The sequence below is a fragment of the Typopeltis vanoorti genome, chromosome 6 (assembly GCF_054136105.1).
Source record: "Typopeltis vanoorti isolate ZY-2024b chromosome 6, IOZ_Tvanoo_1.0, whole genome shotgun sequence".
Taxonomy (NCBI): Eukaryota; Metazoa; Arthropoda; class Arachnida; order Uropygi; family Thelyphonidae; genus Typopeltis; species Typopeltis vanoorti.
This window is the reverse complement of record NC_143554.1, coordinates 56,099,810-56,118,214: the sequence shown is the minus strand read 5'-3', so window position 1 is coordinate 56,118,214 and position 18,405 is coordinate 56,099,810. Positions and strand designations below refer to the sequence as shown.

The 18,405-nt window shown below is 35.6% G+C and overlaps 1 protein-coding gene across 4 annotated transcripts in view; it reads left to right on the top strand.

The window, feature by feature from the left end:
• The window catches only part of pdm3 (POU-domain protein pdm3), a 442,629-nt gene that overhangs the window by 360,896 nt on the left and 63,328 nt on the right, over positions 1-18,405 (top strand). For all 4 annotated transcript variants that reach the window (XR_016548447.1, XR_016548448.1, XM_090394167.1 and 1 more), the window contains 2 exons: positions 8,855-9,029; positions 14,800-15,020. Coding sequence is in view for 2 of the 4 variants with exons in the window: in XM_090394167.1 (XP_090250293.1) it covers positions 8,855-9,029; positions 14,800-15,020 (396 nt within the window). In the remaining 2 variants the exon portion in view is untranslated. The remainder of the gene's footprint in view (positions 1-8,854; positions 9,030-14,799; positions 15,021-18,405) is intronic.

The following is an 18,405-nucleotide window of genomic DNA, read 5'->3' as shown; positions in this document are numbered from 1 at the left end:
GATCAGCTGGGTTTATTCAGAATTCTTCCTTGAATGTTCAGCTTTTTACTTATCTGATTGTAGCTTTAATTTTCCTTCTATTATTACTGCTGATTTCAATTTCAGCTAACTATAAAATTCGTTACATTCTTGCTCACTTATAAAAATTATCCACTTAACTCCTACCCTTAAGAACCTTTATTTACTTCTACTTCTTTATTTTATCACCCTGCTTCCTTTCACTGTCCCGTTTCCGTCCCCACTCCTTACTTTTTATATATTTTTTTTATTCTCTCTTCAGCCCACGCTCTGTTCCACTCGCGCTCGTTTATTTCACGCGTCTCCATGACAACAGACAAACATAAACATTCTCGCCAATGTTAGATAAGGCTATACTACTACATTGAGTCATTACATACGTTAAGCTTTATACACAAATAGGAATAATTAGAATATTTGCTTTTCAACAAATGCGTAGTTAATATTGCAAACACAAGTTTTTATAATATTGACATAACAATAAATAAAATAGCTTAATAATATTTAATACAGAATCTATTTACCATTAATACATTTCTTTGATTAAATAATTAAATATTTGATATAATTAAGGTGGTTATATGATATCAAATCATAATTTACGTTACTTACATTAAATAATATTTACAAACGCAGCCTTTGTGATGGAAAATCATGTTGGATTCTGAATCAAATAACATTTATTCTATTTTCTACATAATTAGAATCCAACAGGGCCACCTTCGATGAGTCTATGGACTCCTTGGAGTTGTCCATAATAATAACCATAATCTCCTTATTTCTACAAGTTAGCATCTTGTAGAAGCAAGGATCATTGCCAGAATTCATTGTGCTCTCCTCACAATTTTAATGTGTCTTCTAAATGTTGAGTTCCTATCCACCACCACCACCCTCAGATCTCTCGTTTCCTCCACTTCTTTCAATATATCCCGCCAAGAATATACTCTGCATCCAAGCTTTGTTTTCAAAATTTTAAAAGCTCACATTCTTCACCATTGAACTGGTAATTCCACTCCCATGCCTGCTCACTTGCTCTGTCCAAGTTGTCTTGTAAAGGCCCATCTGCTTTACTTCTTATAGTTCTTCTCATCTTTGAATTATCTGAAAATAACTGAATTCTCCATTTAGACTTTCCTCGATATCATTAACATGCAAGTTAAACAGCAGTGGCACTAAAATAAACAAATACCATTTGACTTTCCTCTTCAGATATTTCTATTCTGCACACAACTTTCTGATACCTATCACCTGTTCAGTCTCTAATCCAGTGCACTAATCTGTTATCCGATCTTATCTGTTCCAGTTTAATTACCAACTTGTCATGTGGCAGTGTATCAATGGCTTTTGCAAAATCTAAGTAAAACACCATGTTTGCATCATCTGTGTAAAATGAATGTCACCTTGCTGTAATAAGTAGATTACTAAAACATCTTCCTTTAGCAACTCCATTCTGTTATTGAAAGAGAATGCCACTTTTGTCAGCTCATTTCTTGATCTTGCCTTAGCTAACCTCTCCAACATGTTAAATACAATATCAGACACACATTATCCTATAATTTAAAGCTTCAGTCTTGTCACCTCGCTTGTGAAGTGAGACAGTCTTGCCCTCCTTCCAGTCCTTTGGATCTTGGTGCATTGTAAAACTCTCATTAGCAAATGTCAGCTCCCTGGCAAATTCCCTGAAAGCATGTGGTAATATATCATCAAGTCCCACAACCTTATTAAACATCAAATTTACTCAGTTCTCCATATACCTCCTGCTTGCTCACAGTCAGTCTGTCCACGTCTCTCTTTCCACTGCACTCAAACTCCGCATGATGCCACATTCATGAGAATGAAATACCTTTATGAACTACTCATTTAATATCTTAACTATATCCTTCTACCATTTACACCAGTCAGCATCATCCTTCCATTATCTTTCTTTCTTCTTGCTGCATATTGAAAAAACTCCATAGTTTTTTGTTTTTTAACTTCATTAGTCAACTGCTATTCATACTGCATCTTTGCTACCCTTACCAACTGAGTCACTCATCTTGCATGTTCTTTGTACTTTGTGAGGCCAAGTGGTTAGCATATCCACTCTCCAGCCAATAGGCTGCAGGTTGAAATCCCACCAAGAAAATGGATGTTTGTGATTGTCTTACTTACCATTTACCTGTGTCCTGGCACAGTATGACCCTTGATGTCTTTGTGCCATAAAAATTAAAAATAACTAAATTTGCACTTCTCATGGAACTGATTATTACCATTCATCTGTTGCCTCCGTAATGTCTTCTTCCTCAGTACTGTATGCTTGATCTCTGCATTTATCCATTTCACCTACCTTATTTTAACCTTCTGAACCTTGAAATACATTTAGTTAGTGCATCTTCTAGATAGTTCTGTATTGATTTCATTTTCACCCAACTCTTCTTTCCATGATACAGCTACAAGCCTTCTAAACTTTTAATAATTGTCAGTCTTGTAGTTCCATGGGTGTTCTCATGTAGCTGGCAACCAACCAAGTAATCGCTTCATGATCACTCTCACTAACCAGAAAGGAGATTCAACATCTCATTTATAATGACGTTTTCTGATGAGATGATGAAATCCCAGAACCTTAATCCTCACATTACATGCTATCTAAAGTAGTTGTCCCTCAAAAACTTGAGAAATTTATTCTCTTTTCTTCCAGATGCTATCTCATCATTCCAATGTATATTGCCATAATTAAAATCACCCTTTTCTTTTTTGTTTGTCTAGTTAGCTTATACCTTTCATTGTCACTGCCCTTCACATTCCTAGATCTGCAGCAATATCCAACTGAATATTTCATTCAGTTGGATACTTTTACCTCACTTCATGTTGCCTGTAGGGTGTGAGGCAAAGATGGCAGGATTCTTTGCATTATTAAAAGCACAATTGTAAAATAAATGGTGATAGCAAATGTCTCCATCCCTGGTGGGTTTGTTCAGTTGGTAAAGGAAAGGCTTTTTCCAAGGGGGTGGGGGGACTCCGTGGAAGTTAAATTTGTTCACAATCAAGAAAGGGGTAAGAGCCAGACTTTTCTCCCAGAGAGCAGTGAGTGAGTGGAATAGTTTGCCTTTAGGGATAGTGGGTACATCTGTGTGAATGAATTTAAGAGAAGGTATGACAATTGATTTCGGTGATTTATAGCCTTCCTCGATGAGTCTTTGACTCTCTGGAGGGCTCAGATAATAATAATAATAATAATTTCCTCTAGACTGAATTTAATGACTCTCAGCTGGGGAATATATCCAGAGCTAGTTGCAGGTTCATCAACATAAAGGATTTGGTTGCTGTCTACATACACTGTGAATTAGTAAATTGCAGTCTGCAAATCAGCTGGACTTCAATGAAGTCCAGCACCAGTAGACTGCTGAGATTTAGCACTTTATTTCTAAATTTAGTTTTATTACTAAACATTTTATGTTTTGAGCAAGTGCAGCTGCCAAGGAATTAGTTGATGTTTATATGCTGTACAGAATATTTGACTAGGAGATGCCCCACATTCCTGATCAGTATGAATGTTTACCAACAGGAAACTGTTTTATGAAGGTTTGATTCATGTGCAGCTGTCTACATACACTGTAAATTAGTAAATCGCAGTCTTCCTTATCAAACTCATTTGCCTTTGTAATTTGTTTAAAATTATTATTATTATTATTTGACACCTCCAGGGAGTCCAAAGACTCATTGAGGGAGAGTGTGCCAACAGCATCGAATGATTTGGTCCCTTCCAACTACTAACCGCGCTCAAACTTACTTAACTGAGCCATTAGTAGCAGAGGCTCTACCAATCGACCAACCTTTGCCAGTGGTTAATAAATTATTGACCTGCTAATTTAAATTCAAAAAAGAGAAAACAGTGAAAGAATCAGAAAATGAAAATGTAGCTTGTAAGTAATTGGAAACAAAATGTACAGAAATATTTTGATAACTATTTGTTGTTGGGATTTATACGTGTTGATAGCAAAAATGAACAAAATCTACTGTGCTTGGTATGCAGTGTGATTTGTCATCTAATAAATCGATGAAACTATCTTGAGACAAAACACATGAGGAATATGCTGAAGAAAAATTTTATATTTTTCAAAATAAAAAGCAAGAGTTTCATAAATAGAAGAAAGGGATCATTCGTTGAGAGGTATGCCATAAGAGGGTTCTGAGATGTACATGAAAAATGCAAGTAAATAGTAATATTTCTTTCTTTTAAGGTTACACGGTGGTAAGCATTCATAGTGAAGAATTTATGGAGATACAACACTCATGTTAGAATAATTACTTTACTTAAACTTTAGTAAAGTAACATTCGATGTTTCAACCTCTGTATTGAGGTCATCATTAGGAAAAAAAATATGTAAGATACAAGCTACATGACACTGCACTATACAAAAGTAAGATGCTTGTTAATTATTTAGCCTAACCTGATCTCTTGTGGGAAAAAAATAAAGAAATAAAAAGTAAAAAATAATAAAATAAAATCAATGAAAATATTAAATAAAATAAAAACAAAATATAAAGCATTAAGTTACATTAAGCATTTCTAGAGTCCTCTCCAAACAGAAGATCTCCTGAGATCTTCTGTTTGGGCTTGTTCTTGTTGCTATATGGATTGCAGATGGGTTCTCCACATTCTTGGAATGATTAATCATTTTTGTTCAAGTTTGGATAATGTTTCAGCATTTCACAAGCTTCTTTGAATTGTCTTTCAAACAAGGTTTTGGTGTGGTGTAAGGACTTGGTGCCTTTCCAGTCAATTCTGGTCTCATTTCAGACAAACTGGCTGCTCAGTAGAAAAGAGAAAAATGACTACCAATCTTATATTTGCAACAGGAAATCTGGCTTGACATAACATGGAATTGATACAGACCACAATGAATGATATATTCACGTAAACACAAGAAAGATATTTATTTAACCAAATATTTCGGTCTGGAAATAGCAGACCATCTTCAGTGGTATTATAAGAACAGTTTAAAAAAAAAATACAAGCTAGAATACTAACAGTAGATCATTAAAAATAGAACACACCGCGTGATGTTATATCACTAAGTATGAAACGGAATATTTTGAAGTAGAGACATGATTGAAAAAAAAATAATAAAAACCTAATGAGCAATCTTGATTAGACTTTCCCAGATTTTTGATATAGATATACAGTCATTACAATTCAGGTTGGGACGATGGAGCAAGGCCTCCACGCTTTCTTTGAACAAACGTTCGAATATTTTATTTGTAATACCACTGAAGATGGTCTGCTATTTCCAGACCGAAATATTTGGTTAAATAAATATCTTTCTTGTGTTTACATGAATATATCATTCAATCTTATGTCACAAGTATCCTTAAAACAACAGACCACAATATCCCATGGTCTGAAATGCATTTACTTCATTGTCCAAACTTAAATCAGAATGACTGTCGCTCTCTATCTAAAATATGGGAAAATTTTATTCAAATCACACATCACAATTTTTTTTTCTTAATACAGTTAATGGTAATTAATGCAATATTTCCTCAGTTGCACTATTATCATTGTTTTATGTATAACATGTCCACGTGGTTAGCCGAGTGGCTATGCGCTTCGCAACCATATGCCTGGGTAAGAAATGTCCTAGGTTCGATTCCCGTTGACGATGTGAGGATCTTTCTCAGCCATAGCCAAATTAGCCGGTCTTGGGTGTGGACAGCAGGTTTTTCCCTCCAAAGCAGGCAAACTGGCCTCTTGAACACACGTTTCGACAGACATGGGATACTACTGGAAAATTGAATAAGGGAATAAGGAGCAACCAACCTATTCCGCGGGATTAACGGTTACGGACGCTTACGTGGCGAAATGTGTAGGCCTGCATGAAAGCGTGACATATGATGTATATCATCATGTGGCTCGTACTGTTCCAAATGAATCTATTGTTTGCATTTCACCTTGCAGTTAATTATCATTGCCATTGATGATGGCCTGTAATACTCAGGATGAAATATTTAGCTTTGTTTAAGTAAATATTACTATTTATTCCTTGTGTTGTAAGTAGCAACATTTGATATGATGTTGAAACAGCTTTTTTTTTTATTATTATTGTTGCTGTCTTTAAAATCATTCACTATCCTTTTCTACTAAGATGTACACTAAAAACACAAGGAATAAATAGTAATATTTATTCTTTGTGTGAAGAAGGAAATCTTCAAACTATAGGTAATGATATTCATCCAGTTACTATAACATTGTCAAGAACAATACTTGGTGATAAAGAAAATGAGGTATTAAATTTAGTTTCTCTATCAAATAATACCAATGTCTAATCCAAGTGAGTGTGAATGTCACACACAACAGTTGCTTGCGAGTATTCATAGTCAGTTTTATGCTTTCTGATTAGATGAAAGTATTAACATATATTGTAATTACAGTTTATTAGAATTTATGATATATAATATGAGACAATACTCACCTTCTTGGGGTGCACCCATTAGTAGGTATTTACTTGGATATTGAATAAACAAGGATGGGGCTGACAATTTGAAATTTAGCAGACAAATTTTATTTTGTATTGCCTTAAACCAAACAATAATGTTGGTACAACAAGATAAAATGTCATGCCATCATCTGGAACTTCATCTGGTCAAACAAGACTTCCTGTTATTATTATCATCAGGAAACCAGAGCAAATGATAAAAGATCAGCTACTGGAACAAACCCCAAATCACAGTTAGCAGAGTTTGAGATTGGCACTGTTACTGTAAGAAGCATCAATAAGAAAGAAAATTTATGCAAGCATACATAAGACTTAGAAAACTGTAGAAGGAAACTTGGAGAAGAGCAAGCTGGCTGGATTCAGGCCAAATAGGGGTTGTCAGGATTGACTTTTCACTTTAACACAGATGTTGAGACATCATGGAAGCATAACAAGAATCTGTATTTAAGTTTTGTAGACCTTGAAAAGACATATGAAAAGGTGCTAAGATTAAAGCTGTTCAAGTATAGTGGAAACAAGACATTATATTATTATTATTATGTGACACCTCCAGGGAGTTCAAAAGACTCAACGAAGAAGAGTGTACCAATAGCATCGAACAATTGAATCCCTTCCAACTACTAACCGTGCTCAAACTTGCTTAACTTTTTTCGTGAGCCATTAGTAGCAGAGGCTCTACCAGTTGACCAACCTTTGCTAGCATATGAAGCAATGCATCATCTATTTAAATTAAGGGGATATTTAATCCCACGTTATTTCAAAACCGAATAAGAAACTCTAAGATAGAAATCAAAGAGTTTCATGCCAAATATAGCAAGCTATATAAAAGTTCGGCGAGTCCAAGCATAAGCAAATACCTGGGGTAGTGCAATACTGGGCAACTGGTAGTAAAGGTGGATAAAGCTAGGATCTCTATTTTTAGTATTAACCCTAATGTAAAACTCATCTTCTAGGAGATGTATGTTGTTTTACATTATCACTACCCAGACCAGTTTCAACCTTTTTTTGAGGTCTCATTAGTGAGTAGGTAGGCCAATAAATACCAAGATTGTAGTGATAATAGCTTTAACACTTTACAGTATGAGTTGTTAAAGAGGTGCACAAATAAATTAATGAAATAAAGAGCCAAAAGGCTTCACTTTGGCAATGTAAAAATTATTTAAATTGGGGGCAGGGATTAATTTTTACATCACCGAAGTGAAGCCTTTTGGCTCTTTATTTCATTAATACGTTATCTATATTTGAGTTGCAAAAATTGATGTTCAAACAGCTAGAATTGTTCAGGTACATTAATATCAATATTAATTATACTGGGAAGAATCTGACAGGAGATGCTTAATTGTTTGCCAATGATGCAAATACAGGCAGGGCGATCAGGTATAATACTGATATAGGGTCCTTACCAAATGATTTGGTAAGGACTCTATATCAGTATTATTGTTATGTATGCCAAAGTTATGTACTTTGGCATGATAAGATTGGTGGGATTGTGCTTGGAGTAACTGACAAAGCTAGAGATCTTGGAATTATGGTGAATAAAAATTGGAAGTTCAAAGGTCAATTAGCAAAAATTGCAAACACGACTCCAGAGGATAATTGCTTTATGAGGAGAAAATTGATATGTATTATGGATAAGGAAATAATTTTACCTCTTTACAAGGCCTTGATATGACTGACCATACCTAGACAACTGCATGCAGATTTTGTCTCTTGAGTTCTAAAGGAATAAGGAAGCTGTGGAAAGAGTGCATAGAGGAGTAACAAAGATGATATCAGATTATGAATAAATCATGAGGAGACTGAAAGTATGTGGACTTACAGACACTAGTAGACAGAAGAAAGAGGGGGTGCTATGATAGAGGTCTATAAACTTTTGAGAAGGCATTATAGAATATTGGTTGATAAAATTTTCATTATACATAAGGTGGGGAGAGGACAAGGTGGCACCTGTGGAAGTTAAGTGTTTGTGTGCTGTTAAGAAAGGGATAAGAGTTAGATTTTTCTCTCATAGAGCAGTTTATTTATTCATTCATTCATATGGGATTCCTCATCTGTCCCATGGGACTGGTTGAGGTTCGTCTATACCGACTAAACTACAGAGGCTCTCATAGAGAAGTGATTGAGTGGAACAATTTGCTGGTTGAAGTGAGTGCATCCAATGTGAGTGAGTGTAACGGAAGGTATGACATCTGATGTGGGTGATCTGTAGCCTCCCTCAATGAGCCCTTGACTCCTTGGAGGCCTCTGATGATAATAATGATAATCATCATATTTATACTTTCATCTTATATCTGTTGTCATATAACATGATATACAGTAAATGTCATATGTACATGACATATAACAATTTATATTTTTAGATACAATAAACAATACAGAAGCCAATGTCGTAGATGGAATTAACTTGGAGGAAATCAAAGAATTTGCCAAAGCCTTTAAAATACGACGTTTATCCTTAGGATTAACTCAAACTCAGGTTGGTCAAGCATTAAGTGCAACAGAAGGGCCTTCTTATAGTCAGAGTGCAATATGCAGGTAAGACTAAAGCTTTTTTGTCTTAATTTAAAAAAATATATATCATAACAAATCAGAAATATTACAAATAATAATCCATATGTAATTGGAAAACTGTAACCTTCAAGATTTTTAATTATTATTTTTATTTCATCCTACCTGTATAACTTTGTGGTAATGTTTGCACTTTCTTAATGCTATTAGAAAAAAGCCCATTAGGTTCAGTTTTTCTCTAGAACTTTTCATCTGTGTCTCGTGTTAGGCAATCTTTGGCAAGTAGGGTTGTTTCTCTCAGAAACTTCTCTTTTAGCTTACTTGAACTTGTGGGTCTTGCATGTCAGTGTCCATGGATTACAGTAATCCTGGTGTTCAGGCTTATATACTGATTATCATACATAATGTTGTGTCAGGAAATTGACAATGTAGATTAAATGAATAACAAAAATTTACTTATTATTTCCAGTGTTTTTGCCAAAGTTATATTGACATCTTTGGGGATTAATACATTTGTATCAGCATGCGCAAGCCAGCACATTTCAGTAAATAAGTAAATTTTTAGTTATTATTTTAGTATATGTTATCAGTTTCTTGAAACAATATCATGTGCAGTAATCAGTGTAAAAGCCTAGTACCAGGATTCTCAGAAACTTCATTTCTTAAACCCACAACAACTCAGAAAAACTGACATAGAATTCACACCTGTTTCAGACACTAACATCAGTGTTTGTAAATCTCAAATGGCTGAGCAGTTGGCTGTCATTCTTTCAATCCTGAAGTCTTAAAATTGTCAGTAGCCCTAAACCCAACTACTGGTGATAACTGTTGTGGCAACAGCTGCCTACCGATTTCTAAAAGTTATTTAGGGTTAACAGCTTCTGTCTGCTCCTTTTGGATAATTGACATTAGAGAATTTGTTTATTTTTCATTTTTAATTCATCCTTCCACCAGAAGTTGTTGGTGCATTTTAATTGCTGTGGGTGAAAACTCAATTAATTTTCCATACCGGTGTGCTTAATTGTAAACCTAAAACTATAAAATATAATTTCTAAAAAAAGAGTCGTAATACTTTATTTCTGCGATGTAAAATTGCACAGGAAAAGTGGATAGTAAAGATTCAACATTATTTCAAAGCTAAAAGGTTGTAGAAACTATGAAGTTTCATAAAATTTGACCTGAGAGCTTATGAGAATACAATCCCAGCATCAGAGTTGCCTTAGCTTGCTACTTAAAAGAACATGACCACTACCCAAGCATCCATATGTTCACCTTATTAGTGCATTTCATAAAGGTTTCACTATCATGACAACTGTTTTGAACTGGTTGGTTCTCTTCAGAGACCACTATCATTTAACTCAGTGGTAGTTCCTCAGCAACAGGCTAACCCTACCACAGAGCAAAACTGTTCATATTCCAGGAAAAGCATCCATGGAGGTAACCTCGATACACGCCACCCTAACAAACTAAAATCTGTGGATGCTCAACAACTGTCTCAAAGCAGAAACCTTAAGAGAGGAAAAACTCTCATTCTGTATTTTTAAAAAAAATCAAACATTTCTCTGACATTTGATTTTAAAAAAAATCAAATGTCAGAGAAATGTATTTTTCATAAGTGAATTCTCAGTCAGGGTGTAAAAGTAATTACTTTTTATTTCTTTATAATTACTCTTTTTCATTTCAGTGATGTAAAATTACATAGGAAAAGTGGATATTAAAATCAAGCATTATTTCAAAGCCGAAAGTTTCATAAATTTGACCTGAGGACTTATGAGAATACAATCCTCGTCAATGGAGTTGCTCTGGGCAGTGGTTGTGTTATTTTAAGTAGTAAAAGCTAAGGCAACTCTGATGCCAAGGATTGTATTCTCGTAAGCTCTGGTCAAATTTATGAAACTTTCATAGTTTCTGCAAACCTTTGGCTTTGAAATAATGTTGGATCTTTAATATCCATTTTTCCTATGTAATGTAACAATAAAATATTTTTATTTTATTGTTACATTAAATGAACATGTTGAGATGCCAGAGCATCTCAACATGTTCATTAATGTGTATTGCATAATAAACATTCACTCAGTAGTACCCTTCACAGTAAGTGTCATTAAATTTAACAATAACAACACACATTCAAGAATAAATAATAGATTTTATTACTGCAAATATTCCAAAAACTCGTCTAATATATTCAGTGATAATTGACTATCAAATATTTATCATTATACTGAAATATATTGTCTATTTTTAATAATTCTGCATTGCCAATTACTTATGTTAATTATTCTTAGTCACTTCATGCAATTATAAATATGCTGAATATCTCATTATCAACAATGTTATTTCTTATTACTTACTAATAATCGTTATCTAACCAACATTACATGATCTTGTAGAAAGTTTTACCGTTGAGTTACAAAGTATATTATACTTCACAAGAAATTATATTCTGGTCACTATATTATTATATAGTGAATAAAAGATTAAAACAGGAATATTATTTCTTTGTCATGGGTAATGTCTAAAAAATTATAAATTAAAAATTATGTCTATTTAATTTATCATCTATCTATAACTTTTATCTAATTCATTTTTCTGACTGAGGATTTTCAGTCGTTTGCTGATGATGCAAAGTTGGGGAGAATTATAAGTAGCACTGCTGATGTTAGTTCCCTTCAGGAAGATGTGAATAGAACTTTGACTTGGACAAAAGAGTAGGAGTTGGAGTTTTAATATTAATAAGTGCAAGGTGTTGCATTTTTGAGTGCAGAAATATAAGGCTTTGTACAGTATATTGCAAGAAGTGAATGAGATTTGAGATTTCTAAGAGAAGGTTGACAGTAGACTGAAGTTTAGAGGAAATATTGCAAATGTTGCAAAGATTGCATATCATAGTGCTGCTATGGTAAGAAGTGCTCTAGCATGTATGGATAAGGAAGTGATTGTGCCACTGTATAAAGTACTGGCTCATATTTCATCACCTAATTTTCAGTGTGATGTGAAAACACTGGAGAGGAACCATAGATGAGTGATAAGACAATATCAGGACTTTGTGGATTGCAGAGTTTGGTGGATAAGAGGAAAAGAGGTGACATGATAGAGACATTTAAGTTAGTGAAAGGATTTTATCAGATTAATCCAGAGGAAATAATAAAAAGAGCAAAAGGTGGGAGGGGAAGAACCAGAGGCCATCCCTGGAATTTATGTAAGAGTGTGGTTAAGAGGAGTGTGAGGAGTAGATTCTTTACATGGAGAATTGTTAGTGATTGGAACGCACTATCAGAATATGTTGTTAATGCAAGGAGTGTTAAGGATTTTAAGAGTCGGTATGATAAGTATATTATCAGTTGAATGAACCTCCTCTGATGAGCCTGCCAACTCCATGGAGGGAATAATAATAATAATTTTTAAAACTTATAAATTCAGTATCCACAAGCTTCTTATTATGTAAGGCCATAATAAGTGCATCAGAATCGAGTCTTCTCTGCTATTGCAATTTTACAATGTAAACATGAAATTTATTACCTTTTTACCCTTATTGAAGCTAATATTTCTGTACATTAGCATCTTCAAAACTAATTTACCTTCAATTGAGACGTTTGAGTAATGAGAGGATTTTATTGGATTAATCCAGAGAAAAGTTCTTTCCTTGAGGACCCTACAGGGCATACTGGTGGCATGGTATTGCCACCAGAGAATAACTACAATGATAACTAGAACAGGCATAGGATAAAACTTGTAAAGGCTTAGGCCTATATCAAGTCTGGACATGATGTAAGGGACTGGACGTGATGACTGCCCATAACCAGTACAAAGATTAATAAAAAAAAAAAATAACAAGTGGTGTACCACAAGGATCAGTGCTTGGCCCACTGTTAATCAATCTGTACATTAATGATATTGGGAGGGATTTAACAGCGACATACAGTTATTTGCTGATGATGCAAAGATAGGTAGGGTAATCAGGAATGCTACTGATATGCAGAATGATTTTGCAGAATGATTTGAATAGGCTGGAATTGTGGGCATGGGCATGGGTATCAGTTCAATGCCAGTAAATGTAAAGTCATTCACTTTGGCATGGATATCCAATGTCATATTATGTTGGTGGGATTATGCTAGAAGAAACTGATGAGGCTAGGGATCTTGGAGTGTTAATAGATAGGAAATTGAAGTTCAGGGGCCATGTGGTAAAGATTGCAAATACAACTCAAAAAATAATTGCAATGCTGAAACGAATGTTCACATGTAAAGATAAGGATGTTATTTTGCCTCGTTACAAGGCCTTGATAAGACCTCACTTGGACTATTGTGCGCAAGTCGAGTCTCCTGGTTTCCATTGTGATTCTGATATATTGGAGAGAGAGAGAGAGAGAGAGAGAGAGAGTGTGTACAAAGGAGAGTGTTAAAAATGATATCAGGATTGTGGACACATGGAGAATTTGTAGACTGCAGACACAGCAAACCGGAGAAAGAGGGATGATATGATTGAGACTTACAAACTTCTGAAAGAGTCATAGAGGATTTCAATTGATGGAATTTTTCAATTTATTGAGGGTGGGGAAAGGACAAGAGGGGCATCCTTGAAAGCTGAGAATGAAGGCCACCAAGAGGGGTGTGAGGGCTAGATTTTTCTCTCAGAGGGTGGTGCATGATTGGAATGGATTGCCTTGGGAAGTTGTGAGTGCAAGCACTGTGAATGAATTCAAGAATAAGTATGATAGCTGTTGTGTGTAGTATGTGGCCTCCCTCCTTGATGAGTCTCTAACTCCCTGGAGGTCTCTCATTAATAATAATAATAATAATAATGTAACCAAAATATTTTTCCTGTATTGACATATGGCTGTGAAATATAGGCACTAAATTTAAAGGAAATTCAAAAATTAAGAACAACACAATTTAGTATGGAAAGAAGTATGCTTGGTATCACAAGACTGTATCTCAAAAGGTATCAAAAGACTGTACATGAATAAGAAATCAAGCCAAAGTCTCTGACATCATAGGAAGAGTGGAACATCTAAAGAGGCAGTGGGCTTGGCATGCTGCTCAAAAACTAGAAGGAAAACAAAAGAAGTACTGGATTGGATTCCACAAGAGGAAAAACGACCACAATGCCAACCCACATCATGGTGCATTGATGATATCATCTCTTTGCAGGAGTGACATGGGAAAAGAGGACAGACAGTTTTGGAGTAATCTTGGAAAGACCTTCATCCAGCAGTGGATTGACAATGGCTGCTGCTGATGATGATGATGATAGAATATATACATATATTTTATTGTTTATTATTTTTTATGTAATGTTCCACTCATGAAGAGTTATAAACCTGTAGTATGTTAGAAATGTGGATGGCCTATATTTTTTACATAATCCAGAAACCATGAAACTTTTCCAAACTACTTCAGGCCTCTAATAATCAGGTAGTGGTCTCATACTAGGTGATGAAATTCATCTCCAACCTAATGACAATCACAAACATCTATACCAATGACAGGATTCAAACCTTCAGTCTGTTGATTGTAAAACAGGCATGTAAACCACTGACCAATTAGGCCAGTAGACATTTATAACTGTTTTTACACCTGTTCAGGCGAAAGGGTGTAAATATATTCATTTAATGAGCAAATACAATCCAGGTTGACTTATAAGGTTCACTGCATTATTCAGTACTGAACCTAACTTTATTTTTTTTCTGTCACAGATGATTTTTTATCTCATAAGTATAAGTGAAGTGCAATAATTTTGTTTTATTTGATATGCATGCATCTATATTAATATTTTTGTATGTTATGGTGTTTACAGGTTTGAGAAGCTGGATATTACTCCAAGAAGTGCTCAAAAAATAAAACCAGTTCTTGAAAGGTGGATGAAAGAAGCAGAAGAAAGGTATAAAAATGGAGCCCAGACACTTACAGAGTTCATAGGAAGTGAATCGAGCAAAAAACGAAAAAGGCGCACATCATTTACTCCTGCTGCATTAGAAGTTTTAAATCAGTTTTTTGAAAGGAATACTCATCCTTCAGGTGAGTTCCTAAATAATAAATATGATTCATTCAGGCATTATATCAAGTTACAAGAAAAACAATTGGTTTTGATAATGTGAATGTAGAGAATTATAAAGATTTTACTACTGAGGGTGACTTAGCTGATATCATACAGAGGTAGCAAGACTTTGCCTTTCAGAAACTTTGGTTTTTCATTCTACATAACAGACAAACTTGCCAGAAAGCAACACAGTTAATAAACATAATATACTAGCCTCTTAGCCTTAGTTGTGCTAGCCGTAATTGCATATGTCAGTCATCAGCCGGTAGATATCAGACTAAATCAAGTGTAGTTGTAGTATTCAGCACTAAGCACAATATGGCCTATAATGTCTTTGCACCATAAAAATCAAATCAAAATCTCTGCAGGTCAGCATCATTTTCAGTGTTGCAGCAATCCTCTGGGTTACCTTCACCACTTTTGCAATATGTTTCCTGAATTTCAGGTTTCTATCAATCATCACTGGAGGTGATGATTGATAGCGATCAGTGGGAATTTTGGATTCCCATTGATAATGATGTCTGAACTGTTGTGGGTCTGACGTCCCTTAACCTCACCCAATGCTTCAGTTCATCCCACAGATGTTCAATAGGGTTGAGATTGATGTATCCCAAACTTCAAGACTTGACATTGAGCTGAATTAAACTGAAACTCCCAATTCATTTGCCCATCTGTCCAGTTTATTCAAATCCTCTTATGGGGCTACCACATCTGTACTATTATTAATAACCCTTCCTAGCTTCACATCATCTGCAAACAACTTATCCTCCTGCAATCCATTGACAATGTCATTGATCCCACTTGTAACCTTCTGCCTCCTTGAAACTGTTCTCCCATACACAACTCTCTGATACCTATTAGATAGCCAATCCTGATCCAGTTCACTTATCTGCCATCTAAACCCACATGCTGCAACTTAGATATCAGCTTATCATGTGGTACCCTGTCAAATTTCAAATGTCTTCCTCAAAGTCTTTTTCCTGCCATCAAGAGGTAGTATTATGTTTAAGTGACCATACTATCTTAGATTAGGTTACCTCTAATTTTTGAATTAGAGGTAACCTAATCTAAGATAGTATGGTCACACAGTCTAATTTCTTCTTGAATGCAAAATATCAAGTTGATTTCTAATATCTTCATTTTTAATATGATTCTGCCATTGATACTATCTGCTCATTGCCCTAATTTTTCTCAGCACCCTCACATCTGTAATCTTTAATGTTTAGTCAGCTGTTTTATTCCTAACCAACTCTCAGATTCATAATTAAAATTAGTTAGAATACTGTTGTCTTGTATACTGATGGTTTACTGCTTTAGCTAAGTTCTCCCTTATTCCAAATAAATTTATTCAGCTGTTGGAAACCAGCTGAATTAATCCTTCCCTTGCAATTTATTATGCCACAGCTCTATGGGTTGGAAAGAAGTCAACAGACAGTAATGCTTGGAAAGAAGACCACAGACACCATAATGTGAGAAACAAGCAGCCATGGCACCCACCTTAATGCGATGTAGGACACCTCCTTTAGCTGTGATGACTTCAGCAATCCTACAGGGCATACTTTCCACAAGTATATGATAGCAATCAGTGGGAATTTTGGATTCCCATTGATAATGATGTCTGAACTGTTGTGGATCTGACATCCCTTAACCTCACCCAATGCTCCAGTTCATCCCACAGTTGTTCAATAGGGTTGAGATCAGGGCTTTGTGGAGAAACATTCAATGGGCATCTGCTGCATCCAGACCCATCCATCAGCTCAGTAGAGGGTGTGGCTTGCTCTGTCGCTCTATAACACGGCTTTCCATGTTTCCATGTCCCACTGTAAATGCTTTTTGCACCCCTGAAGACAACCCTACATGTTGATTTGGGTAATGTGGGGCTTGCTTATTGTGGTCCTACCATGGAACCCATGTTGTGAGTCTTGGTTCTGAATGTTTTGTGTAGATTTGTGTTTCAGTCAACACCCGGAATTCTGCATTCAACATGTTGTCGATGAATGGTAGTTTTTATATGTTATCCTTTGTATCACCTATAGTCATGTTTGAGGAGTGTTGTGGGTCATCCATTGCAGGTAGCACTTACAGTTGACTCTGTGCACTTCAATCACAGTATGTCATCACTGATTGTTGACTTGGAACAGTCCAATTTGCCAAACAGATAGGCCTGCAACATGGCATCCTATTACAATGCCTCTTTCAAACTCCATCAATTCCATTCTCACAGCCATTTCATCTGGACACAGTTACACTGACTCGGGAGCATCATATTTCTCCAATTTTTACAAGCTACAAATGTGATTGATTATAGGGCATGATGCACCTTGTTCATAGGAGTGTCTATTGACTTCTTTCCCCTTAAGTGAAAATTCCACATATTTAGCAGCTTCCAAGACAAGAATGCATGGTCACTCTCCCTAATTGAAGGCAGAGAGTAGGGCTACTTAGGTTATGGATGCATCTTCTGATCTTTCTGATACTATTAAATGAGAAAGGCAGATCACCTCCTTCCATGCCACTAACTGAGCACCATATGCCTCCTGTGGTCTTTTTTGGCAAAAAGACATAAGAAGAATGCTAAATAATCTGGACACTAAAAAGTCTTCTGTTTCCAATGGCATCTCTCCAAGTGTGCTCAGACGTGCGCCAGAGCTAACACCTGTCCTCTATTACCTCTACAATCTTCTATGCTTAGCTGGCATTTATCACAGCACATGTGAGTAAGTTGTCCAATCCATTACAAAAAAAAAAAAAAAAGCCAAAAAATAATGGAGGTTTTCAACAGTCAACTTCTTCACTGCCTAGAAGCTCACTAGTTAACAATCAACCACTAGTTGTCAAACCAGATCCATGGCTGGTCTCTTAGCTCACATCACCCACCACTGGACACATGTCATCAAAAGGTTTGGAGAAGCATGCACTGCCTGTCTTCATATTTGGCGTTAAGGCCTGCTTTACAAACCACCTTCGTTCAGTCTACCTGTCACCCTCTGAACTGGATGGCCAGATTTCTCTCTGGTCATTGAATGTGTGTCATGATGGATGGCACCTCTTTACAAGGTTTTTACACCCACATCACAGCAGGAATGCCTTAGGACTCTGTTCTATCACCTGCCTTTTTTCTTTTATACTGCAACATGGCATCCTATTACAATGAGAGAGCAGATTTATACATAAATGATCTACTCTCAATTACCACCAATCCTGTCTTAAAGTCTGCTGACAACAGCTTATTCAATTCATCCTACTCTTTCAACAAACCATATAGTTCTCGGATATCCAAAGCTTCAAGATCATCTGCAACCAGTATGCCTTAAACACTGATCTCCATACTATCCTTCAATGGGGCAAGGATAACCTGCTTAC